The 12211-nt window shown below is 33.3% G+C and overlaps 2 protein-coding genes across 2 annotated transcripts in view; one reads left to right on the plus strand and one right to left on the minus strand.

The window, feature by feature from the left end:
* Positions 1-12211, plus strand: part of LOC124530910 (laminin subunit alpha-1) — a 194244-nt gene that overhangs the window by 64975 nt on the left and 117058 nt on the right. The window lies entirely within an intron of this gene.
* On the minus strand, positions 6540-11446 carry LOC124530961. Its single transcript, XM_047105335.1, has 2 exons — positions 11107-11446; positions 6540-6940 (listed from the first exon to the last, which is right to left on the minus strand). The coding sequence occupies exons 1-2, from the start codon at positions 11316-11318 to the stop codon at positions 6766-6768; spliced, it is 387 nt and encodes a 128-aa protein (XP_046961291.1). The 5' UTR covers positions 11319-11446; the 3' UTR covers positions 6540-6765.

Raw genomic sequence — 12211 nt, forward strand, 5'->3', positions numbered from 1 at the left:
CGTCGAAGCCGGCCACCGAAAAGAAACCTTACTCGTGATGAATCTATTGCTCTGAAGAACCTACGCAACAATAAAGACATTACAGTCCTCCGAGCAGATAAGGAAACGCGACCGTTGTGATGGATACGTGTGATTATAACCAGAAAATTTCCGCGATTCTATCGGATGTTAAAACTTATAAAAAAGTAAATAAAGATCCTACAAATAATATTCTTAAAAAGACATCCGCGTTAATATCAAAACATCAAGAAATTAAATCTGGACAAAAAATCACTCGTGCCTACATGTGCAAAGCCGCCAAAACTGTATGGGTTACCTAAGATCCATAAAACTGGTGCTCCGCTGCGTCCTATTGTAAGCCAAATCGATACACCAACATATAGATTGGCTCAACACATAGCAAGGATATTATCACCCCTCCGAGGACACACTGCGGCGTATGTCAAGGATTCTTACCAGTTTGTTGGTGAAATCAAAGACCTTAAATTAACCAACAACGAGAAAATGGTTAGTTTTGATGTCCAGTCATTGTTTACATGCTTACCCATACAAGACTGCATCGAAATTGTTAAGAGGAAGCTACAGACACACAACATGCCTATTGAATATGCAGAGCTGTTACATCACTGCCTCACATCAGGTTATTTATTGTGGAATGATGAATTCTATGTACAAGTTGACGGGGTAGCCATGGGTTCTCCAGTATCCCCCGTGGTCGCCGATTTATTCATGGAAGACCTGGAGGAGAGGGCTCTTCGCTCCGGACCAATAACACCTAGGTTTTATAAACGGTACGTAGATGACACTTTCACAATATTACCTAGTGATCTGACATCTGCATTTTTAGTACATCTTAATTCTATAAATAAAAACATTCAATTTACTATGGAATTAGAGGCAAATAATTCTTTAGCTTTCCTTGATATCCTTATTATCAAGAATCCTGATAATACATTAAGTCACACAGTTTATAGGAAACCCACACACACCAACAAATACCTCAATGGTGACTCGCACCACCACCCTAGTCAGTTAGCTACCGTTGGCAAATCTTTGTTTCAGAGAGCCCACCATCTCTGCGATGCTGAACACCTAGAGGACGAGCTACGTCAGGTCAAGCTTGCACTCCATCAGAACAAGCTGCCCGTGCCTCGCCAGCATCGCAGAAGCCGTACCAAGCCACCCACAGTTGAGCGACAACCTGCATTTCTACCATATGTGAAAGGAGTTACAGACAGGATTGGCAACATCTTGAAGCGAGCTTCGATTAAAACCGTTTACAAGCCTCATAAGAAAGTGAGCCAGTTCTTGAGACCTATCAAGAGTAATATCCCTTTACAAACTGCAGGAGTATATAAACTCGAATGTGAGTGTGGTTTATCTTACATAGGCCAAACAAAGAGAAGCATCGGTACCAGGGTCAAGGAACATATAGGAGATGTCAAAAATAGGCGTTCTTCAAAGTCTGCAGTCTGTGAACATGCTCTGGATAAACCTAACCATTTTATCCGATTTGATAAACCACAGATCCTCGCTAGAGAACACAGATTCATTCCTAGAATGATACGCGAGGCTATTGAAATTCAAAAACATCCGAACTTCAATAGAGAAGATGGTTGGAGACTTTCTAACACCTGGGATCCACTTATTAAAAATTTGAAATCCCAAATCCAACAGACTGCAAGACCTAAAGATACAGTTAGTGCCTTCTGCGTGCAACCGGAACGTTACTCAAGACATCAATTGAGAAATCGTTGGCGGTAGTTGTTAATAATATTTCCTTTGTTCTTCAAACAGACAAATGTCATCTTAGTCTACCCGTGACCACGAACACTGCAAAGTGCTCGAAACGTCGGGATGTTTAAAAATAATTAATATACGCGATTCATCCGTTATAATTAGTTTTATTTGATTATGGGAATCCGCATTTTGATTTTACCTGGTTAAATATTCTATATGATTATGTAAAGTAAAAAAAAGTAAAGTAACAGCCTGTACATTTCCCACTGCTGAGACAAGGCCTCCTCTTCCATTAAGGAGAGGGTTTGGAACATATTCCACCACGCTGTTCCAATGCGGGTTGGTGGAATGCACATGGAGCAGAATTTCGATGAAATTCGACACATGCAGGTTTCCTCACGATGTTTTCCTTCACCGCTGAGAACGAGATAAATTATAAAGACAAATTAAGCACATGAATCAGCGGTGCTTACCTGGGTTTGAATCCGCAATCATCGGTTAAGATGCACGCGTTCTAAGCACTGGGCGATCTCGATTATGTATAGATACCTAAAATTAGGTTCTTTCTTGTAAAATGTTCTTAGGGAATTATGTTTAGTTCCACAGAATTTTATCATCCACTCATATTCAAGAGATTCTTATCAACATTTTATATTGTATTGTAATATTCTTACAAAGTAAAATATGGATGTGAAAAATAACTAGAAGATGTTTTATCTTTCGAGTGAATTGGGTTACAGATAACATGCGTGCTAAATTTATGTTCAAATATAATTTAGCTACCATTTTGGGATGAAATAAAATCTTACGTATTTGTGTTCACTGCACTTATGTCCAATCTTTCATTAGAATTTAGAAACGTAGTCGATTTGCTTAAGCTATTTCTGAACGTTGCTTGTGGGTTGACAGATACACCATTTTTGATATCAATTCGAAATTTGATATTGATAGATGCGTTTAAAAAATAATCATGTAATCTAGTATTTTGAGACCAATGTTATTGGTTGGTTGAGCCAGAGTTAATACGAACAACTAGGGGCATCAACTCAAACCCTTTCCTTTCCTTTTTTCAATATAGAAGCATTACACTTACTTATTGATGGTCAAATGAAACAATACCAACGATTCGGAAAAGAAAGCACCCTGACCTGAGAAGAACTGGCGAAAGAAAATCAGCGAGTCTTCTTTTTGTCCATTTTGCCATAATTTCATACCATCTTCATCACCATGAGGACGTATAGGGGATAGTGACTATAACTAAAATATTAAAAAAAAAACAACACGAAAAAAACGCAGTAGCTCTAATCTGCTCTACCAGAACGCCACGACAAACGCATATCTTATATGTTGTTATAATTTTAAATTCTTTTAAGTGTTTTTGTCTCCTTATCTAATCATATCAATATGCTTATTATATCTTGTTGCTAAATACGTCATATACTACTGATATCGTAAAAATGAAAAGTTTGTTTGTGTTATGAGTTATCAAACCATTAATCGGGGACTTTTCTTTATATAATTATTATTAGATTAAGTATTTCGCTATTCAATATTACCATCGTTGGTGGCGACGAAATTGGACTGTATTCGTTATTTAATTCGAAAATATTATTATTAAAAGACAATATTAATAATATTGATGTCAAAGTAAAAGTCATATTTGTGTAAGGTAACTAATTCCTTTATTCTTAAATATTAGTGTATTGACCGCCATCTTTAGGATGTTGAGAGATACAAAACATAAAGAAATGATGATGGTGTCATTCAGGAAATCTTCGCCACAACGATCAATCTGAAACTAGAACAGTCAGGACATAGATGTAACATGGGATTTATTGAATTGTAATAATATTTTTATCATGTGGTAATTTATGGACGAAACAATTTATCAAACTAGTGATTTTAAAAGTTAAAGTATTTCGATTGAAAAGAGTATAATTTTATTCTAAATTAATATCATTTCGTGTATCTTGCATCACTGAAACGGAATATAATAATACGAAGTATAAATGTTTAAGCGAGCTGAGATGACCCAGTGGTTAGAAAGCGTTCATCTTAACCGATGATTGCGGGTTCAAACCCAGGCAAGCACCACTGTATATATGTGCTTAATTGTGTTTATAATTCATCTCATGTTCGGCGGTGAAGGAAAACATCGCGAGGAAACCTGCATGTGTCTAATTTCATCGAAACTGTGCCACATGTGATTCCACCAACCCGCATTGGAACAGAGTGGTGGAATATGTTCTATACCCTCTTCCTAATGGAAGAGGAGGCCTTATCCCAGCAGTGGGAAATTTACTGTCTGTCTGTCACTTTACTTTAAATGTTTAAGGAAAAAGAAATGCTGTCGGATAAGAAAACCCCATTGTGAATGCTCCAATGCTTGGTAGAACTACCAAGGGTTCACGAGTTATTTATTAAAACGCAAAGAAAACAAAGATATTTTGTTGCTACCTTTTATTATATTTATACAATAGATAGTCGTATCTAAAATTTTGGACATAGTTTCATTTTCAGTATATACAATGCTTATCTTAATATTTAAAACTAATTAATCAAGTATTAAACATAATGGAAAATTTATCATCGTGAAAAAATCTCATCAAGCTCATCTAAATTTGAATTATCTCGTGATCTTGTCATGTTGAAATAGGTGGGAAGAGGGGTTTCTCCAGGATTTTTGCCAAATACTATCATAAATTGACCAAGATCCACCCATGAGTATGACATCGATGAAGGCTTTAGTGAATCTTTCTATGTAAAAATGTATGGTACAAATAATTGATATAGACAAATCATTTCAACTAATCGCCGGTTTATGAAACGATGATTAAAGTCAGATTAAACAATCAAACTAAATGCTGATCTCTCATTGGTCGCCGATCGCGTCATCAGCTGCGATTGACCAATGGCTGTGCAGAGATTTACAAAGTGAGGCGGGAATTACAAAATCAATTGTGCATTATGTTCTTACATATTATATCAAATACAACTAATAATACTATTCATCAAGTGAATAAACCAAAAAATATTTTGTCTCAATTATTTAAATTATATTTAAAAGAGACAAAGCATATAATACATTTCTCAGCTAAACAATTTAGCAGGACTTAATATATTGTTATCTCTTTCTAACTCTTGATGTTAAAGAAGGACAGCAACTCATAACGTTTTTGCATTATCGACCTTATTTTGAATGTTAATCGCATTATAAAGATTAAACAAATTTGTTTTATCTAGTAAAAGTAATGACGTATTACTTTGTCTTAATCAATGGCATGCTATATTAAAACTTAACAAGATCTTAAAAAAATCCTGCTTTTTAGAGATGAGTTATTAAGAATAAAATTCACTTTGTGTTCATTTCCTATACACTTAAAAATTGGTGTGTTTTGAAAAGATTATTTTCTTTATTAAACACAGTTAACACATTAACTCTATGTAGAAAAAAACAGTCATTTATCTAAATTATAACTTTACAGTGTAACAAGTAAGATATGATAGTATTATAACTAAAATATTCCATGCTCTAAAAACACAATTGTTATCCTTACATTGGACAGAAATTGTTATATACTATTATTTTATTTCTCAAATATATAATCATATTCATATTGTACAAAATTACATTCCAAATATAATTTGACTTGCATTGACAGAATCGATTATAAAATGTTGCCAATTGAGATATATCATTTCGATACATGTATTGTTTTATTATTCGTTGACATTTCAAGATCGAATTAATAAAATATCATATTTCAACATAAATATTTATTACTTTCGATACGACGAGCACTGTTTTATTATATTCTAAAAACGCAAAATAATCTTTTTTTAATAACAAAAAAAAGATTTTAGCTTCTAGATATATTAAAAACCTTTTAATACGTGTATCGAAATTAAATATTTAAGTACATCCTCACAATTTGGCAACGACACTATAATTTAGTATCAATTTAATTAGTATCAGTAAATTGATTAAATAAAAACTTATAAGATATGAAATTGAGTCTAGAAACAGTTTTTCAATCGAAATTTATTTTATCAAATATGTTTCTTGATTGACTGTTGTCAACCAATATCTATTAAATCTTAATCTTGTTCTAAATATAGTGTCTGTATGCTACTTGAAGGTGTCAATATAATACAAAACAATATTGTGAGTTCAAAATAACGTCAGCAAAATAAATTTCTGAATTATATTTTTGTTGAGTTGTAAGTATATAGTATGGAAATTTTCGACCATAATTTGACTTTAGGTAAAAACTACAACTAATTAGATGCATGTTTGCTGTGTACAATGATTTTCTAGTAAACAGATGTGTTATTAACGCGCAAAAAGTGAAGACAAGAAAACGTCCTAATTGGGACGTTTGCCTTTAGTTGTTTTACGTAGTAATACGTTATAATACATCTTAATTACGTAGTAATACGTTTTGCGTAATTAAATCATCTACATAGTTATCCCTTTTACTTATTGTTTTTATCAAGTTATCCTTTTTACTTTTAATGAAATGTAAAAATAAACTAAAATAAACGATCCCCGGCGCGGCACACTTTTTTCTGTTGTTTAGTATGGATGTAACATATCTTTTTATTAGAATATCATTGGCTGTCTATATAAACATCTAAAACACCATCAATACTGATAATAATTATGACGCCATAAATTTTTTTTCAATAATCTTCATATAGACGTATCTTTTTCTTAATACAATTTACAAATTCGTCAAATGAAGCATTTCATTTTCGGCAAAAAAGATGAGATATCAAAAATGTAAAATGTCTTTTTCATCGAACATTTTCAATAGAACTAAACAAATACTTATAATAACATAAGCTATTCATTTTTATACTACCTCTACTCCGTATATGTTTAGATATATTTCACTACACATAAAAATATATCAACCATCCTTTAGTAGACTTTATTAGTCATTATCTCCAAGCACACACACAATAACACACGAGTAAATCAGGCTGGAGTACCAAAATTCAGACGAAGGTGAGGTAGCAGCATTAATCCGGCGCAGGGTTCGGTCTGAAGAAGTCAGTGAAGTCCTCGTCATTGTTTTTGAGGATGATAAGGACGATTAGACTGATCACCGTGCCCAGCAAGACGCCCACAGAGAGCGCCAGCAAACGCTGGGCGAACGACCACTTCGAGCACGCCCAATATTGTTCTCGGATAACACTGAAAAACAAAGAGCAGTTGTTATGAACTCGAAATTAAAAAAAAACGTTCTGGTGCTAAACTAATAGTCGCCCGTGGCTTCGCTCGCGTTTTAGGGTGTCCTTGTCATGTGTTAGGCAAAAAAGTAGCCTATGTCCTATCTTGGAGTTCAAGTTTGCTTCACTTGGTGTTAGGGCTTTGTGCAAACCCGCCTGGGTAGGTACCACCCACTCATCAGATATTCTACCACTAAACAAAAGTACGCAGTATTGTTGTGTTCCGGTTTGAAGGGTGAGTGAGCCAGTGTAAATACAGGCACAAGGGACATAGCATCTTAGTTCCCAAGGTTGGTGGCGCATTGACGATGTAAGGAATAGTTAATAATTCTTACAGCGTCATTGTCCATGGGTGATGGTGACTACTTATCATCAGGTGACCCATATGCTCGTCCGCCAACCTATTGCATAAAAAAAAGATACCAAATTTCATCAAATTCGTTTCAGCGGTTTGGTAGTGGAAGAGCGAAAGACAGATAATACTTATAATGCAGTACAATAAAATGATATCTAGATTAACGTTAAGATCTAGCGCACGAAACATCTAGATCAATATTATAATTGTGAAAGTAACTACGTCTGTCTGTTTTTCACGCCCCAACCATTAAACTGAATTTAATGAACTTCAGTATGTTCTTTATACAACAAGGAATGTAACTTGAAAGGTACAAGCATATTTTATGCCTAACACCTGACGACCCTGACCCTCTGATCAACGCGAAGACCCTAGCGACAACTACATATTTGTTTAATATTTCTAGTACATTGTACAGACTGTCAAGTATAAGTTGGCAGCACCTGCTACACCCTTTGTCTTGCCACTTTTTTGTTTATTTTACCAATATCTCCCTTGAAAATAATTCTCTCTCATCTCTTTTTTAATAGAGTTTGGGTAAGTTTTCTTAATAAGGGTAAATAAAACAAATAAGATATAAATGAACAAAAAAAAAATTAGTACATGTTTTTGCCACACGCCAACTTACACTTGACGCGCTATAATAACAATTCGATTCCTAATTTATGACAGATTAATATTATCAATAATTTTATAATCTGTAATCAATTAGCATACGAATAGAATATGCATGACTTTTATGTATTTAATTAATTATTTACCCATCGAATTGTAATATTTTATCTTTGAAGTTAATTAAGTCTGACCCTTTTGGCTCTCAAAAGTCTCTTGTTCCTATATGTAAAGTTGTGAAAGTCCTAAGTTAATACTAAAGACAGATGCACTGATCAGAATATTCCAAAGCCATCTCTTACACCTACGACTTGAAATAAAGACTGTACTGTATACTACTACTACTGTCTGTTCGTATTCTGTCAAAAACCACAGCAAATATATTTTTTGCGAAAACGTTATTAAACAAGCAAATTAATCCTTCCTTACGTCCATAATTATAATGCACGCCCATAACCTACATACATTTGCGTTTGCAAAATTGATAGGATTTCAATTAGCTTTGATTAATTATTACGTAATAATATCGAAATAATCAACTAAAATAAACAAGTGCCAATTATTTGACGTATTCGTAACGATTACTGACGTTTGATAAAAAATCTTTGTTCAATATTGATTGATATAGATAGTAGTGCTTCAGTACTTTGATATGTTTGTTATTTCAGAAGTATTCTTATCTTCGGAGCATTAACACCGTTCCTTTGTAAAAGATAAGTTTTACAAAGCACTCTTGACTTTATTGATTTATAAGAAAAAAATTTAAGAGTAAATATGAGTACTAAAATTTATTAAAATTATATACATATAACTATTAATAATTATATGTAACTGTAAAATTATAAATACTTTTATTAAATAAACTTATACCCAGTACTCATCTATCAGTATAAGTTATATATAGGCTTTTTAATAGTGTATAGTGCGAATTATAACTACTAATAATTATATGTAATTTTAAAATTGTAAGTAACGTTAGGTCATAATCTATTCCGCGAGATTGTAAACTGTCACATGACTGTGAACATTATAAACATACCTACTGCTAATTCTTCGGTAGAATATGTTGACGTGAATTTCAACTAAATTATAAAACTACTAACCTAATTGAAAGTTATTGAACTATTTTAATTTTATACGTTTTATTGTTAGATCACAATATTTAGATATTTTACAATCTCGCAATATAGATTGTAATCTAATTGCATATACTGTTATATAAATGCACTGAAATGTATACTTAGATTTTTGATATTATAACTCTTTAACATTGAGAAATTACCAGATACATTTAGGAGGTAATGAAAAATTACACAATGAAGTTAGTGCAAAATAAAAGTGACCTACATATGTATATACTATAGTCATTACCCTTAGTCACTCGTCAAGGACTAATTATATCAAGCTTATACGAAGTATAAAATATCAATAATCAATGGTTGTGTAGGAAATATTCAATAAAAGTATTTGAGTTTGAGTTTTCATTTGAGGATGCGCGCGTATGCTAAATATGCGATTCGCTATATCTTTTATGTCGTTGGTGTTACGTCAAACATTCTAGAAAGAAATTCCAACAACAAATTAACGATATTTCAAATCAATCTTTTAACAAGGCGAACAATAAACAATAAGATTGTAAACCATTCAATTCAAACTAAATCCAGTAACATTACAAATATCGCGTAACTTTACATTATCTCTAAACAAACATAAAATAATCCCACTCGGCCAATTACAAAGACAAACTAACAACACATACAGAGCACTCACTCACACAAATGTACTTTTTGTTTCTTCGGTAACATAAGTCATTACTCTGCTAAAAATTTAGGCAAAGGACTAACAGTTTAGTTCCATATGTTGGAACCCAAAAAGCCCATACAGCTCATACATTTCCCATAGTAAATATATACGACTTGTAGTCACGGCTTCGCACGTTTTAGGATGTTGGTTATCATGTGTCACGCCAAAAAGTAGCCTATGTCCTCTAGCTTAGAGTTCACATTTGCTTCAACGGTTTTGTCGTGAAATAGCGACAGACAGACAGAGCTACTTTCACATCTATAATATTAATATAGATTAAGCTTATAGGTTTTGTCGACAACTAATAATATCGATGACACATAAATAATTATAGCCTAATTAGGCTATATAAATAATCTTCATAAGGTGCATAGTGGTTATGAACTGTTTTCTATCTAGGCGAGATAAAATGGGGGGGGGGGTCATGGTAACATCCCTTACTTTATCTCATCGGACAGCGTTATACGTTAAGTAATAATTAGATGCAATATCTTATTAAATAAACTTATACCCAGTACTCATCTATCAGTATAAGTTATATATATAATATGGTTTTTTAATAGTATATCATGCTAATTAATGTATCTACGAAATCCGCTCGTACGTCAATAGTTATCATTAATATATTTTTGCAATTATTTTCGATGTTTATCGTTCCAGCAAATTTTAAGCATATTTATTATTATCTGATAAACACATTAATTGTTTTACGAAAATTTGAATATCGAACTTAATTAAATCTCGAACAATTTTGATTCAAAATTTACGTATTCTGCTAATAATAAAAATACATGATTTCTTGTAGTATTATACGTATGTCTTAACACCTATATTTATGGAAGGGGAACTATCTAATACAGAGAGATTTTATCGAAATTATCTTTTTCAAATTAATGATAATACTACTTAATAGAAATGTTTCGTTTGAATTTACTATGACAGCTCCGGACTACATGAACACTAGTGAGGCTACACGCTAAGACTTTTGCATTATTAAAGACTTTACATTTAAATTATATGTAAATTTTAAAAGAAGTACCTATATGTATAAGTAGGCTACTTTCTAGATACCTTTATAACATAGTCAGGACGTAGATTTACCCTAACAGTATTTGAATTGGGCGTTAAAACTACGGAATAAAATACTACAGCTATGTCTAATCAGGAGATCATCAACGAGTTGATGTTTGAATTTAATTTTTTTTTGTTACAACAAAAAAAATTATAGTCCGGGGACGCGTGGCACAAAAATCATAAGAATTGCTGCTTCATACATCGTAGGCTTTCGTGTTGCAGTATATTTTTTAAAAAAGCGGTATTTTTAATTGTTAAAACTAGATAATAATATAAAAAGTACATACGTCGTTGGAGGTTCATATTGTATATTTGAGTTCACACTGTTGACGCTTCCAACGTACGCGGTATTCACATACACAAAGTCACTTTTAGTTTGGGAAGGAGCACGTGTGCCCTGGGGGTATTCCAAGTACGGCCCATATGCGCCACTCCTTGTCTTATTCACCATATGACCACTTATGCTTTGGACATTATTATTCGGCCCAGGTACCGACATCTCGGTGACCGCCGCCGACGATGCTCACAGAAGTACTAGTCCACGGTATCGAGGCTTGATAACACTAGTGATAACAGTGGTAGTTGATAACAGACTGATGTACCCGGTCGATGTTTTAAGAACAATGTGATGTATCTATGTTTTTTTATTTTATAAATAATGCAAAAAAATTATCAGCGTTTTATTGTAATCAGCGACAATATTTAAAATGATATACATAGTCCGGTATCTGATGAATGATTAGGTGTTTGTATTTATTACATATTTTTATATCATATTGTGAACTGGGAAATTGGACCACGTGATCAATTGGCCACTGCTGTCCATAGATAGATACGGTAAAAGATATTTATAACATCTTTTATCACCGATGTGTTTAAGACTTGTCCTTTGTGTCTGGACACAAAAAACATAAGATCTTAGGTCTGAAGACTGGGCGCATTGGCTATGTACGATATCGATAATATTTCTATGAGTACAAATGTCAATGGGTTGTGGGGAGAACTTAAATATGTGGCCCATTTTCCAACTGCCTATATATATACATCCGCCTAGATGTTAGAAAATCCACAACAGCGCGTTTTTTAAGACATTTTCTGCCTCGTACAACGACTCTGTAGAACCAGCTTGCGGCGGCGGCTTTTCGGACCTCAGCCTCAACCTATTTAACTCATAAAAAAAAACTAAACACCCTGTTCATGTCCTACGACTTGGCGCAGGCTTCTTCATCCTTTGAAGACGAGGTTTTTTTTTTAAGACAAAGAAAAGAGCGTCCTCATTCCTTAAAGCTACAACGCTTACAAGGTGTTGTAAGATGTCCATGGGCGTTAGTAATAACTATCCATCAGGCGGGACTCCTGCTCCCTATAACATAAAAAAATTACTATATATAG

The sequence above is a fragment of the Vanessa cardui genome, chromosome 7 (assembly GCF_905220365.1).
Source record: "Vanessa cardui chromosome 7, ilVanCard2.1, whole genome shotgun sequence".
Classification (NCBI taxonomy): domain Eukaryota; kingdom Metazoa; phylum Arthropoda; class Insecta; order Lepidoptera; family Nymphalidae; genus Vanessa; species Vanessa cardui.

What these genes read in the sequence shown, in the direction of transcription:
- LOC124530961 (XM_047105335.1), bottom strand. Translation starts at nt 11,318, where the DNA reads ATGTCGGTACCTGGGCCGAATAATAATGTCCAAAGCATAAGTGGTCAT. An exon ending in CAATATGAACCTCCAACGAC is followed by an intron (nt 6,941 to 11,106) that starts GTATGTACTTTT and finishes TTTGTTTTTCAG; the next exon opens with TGTTATCCGAGAACAATATT.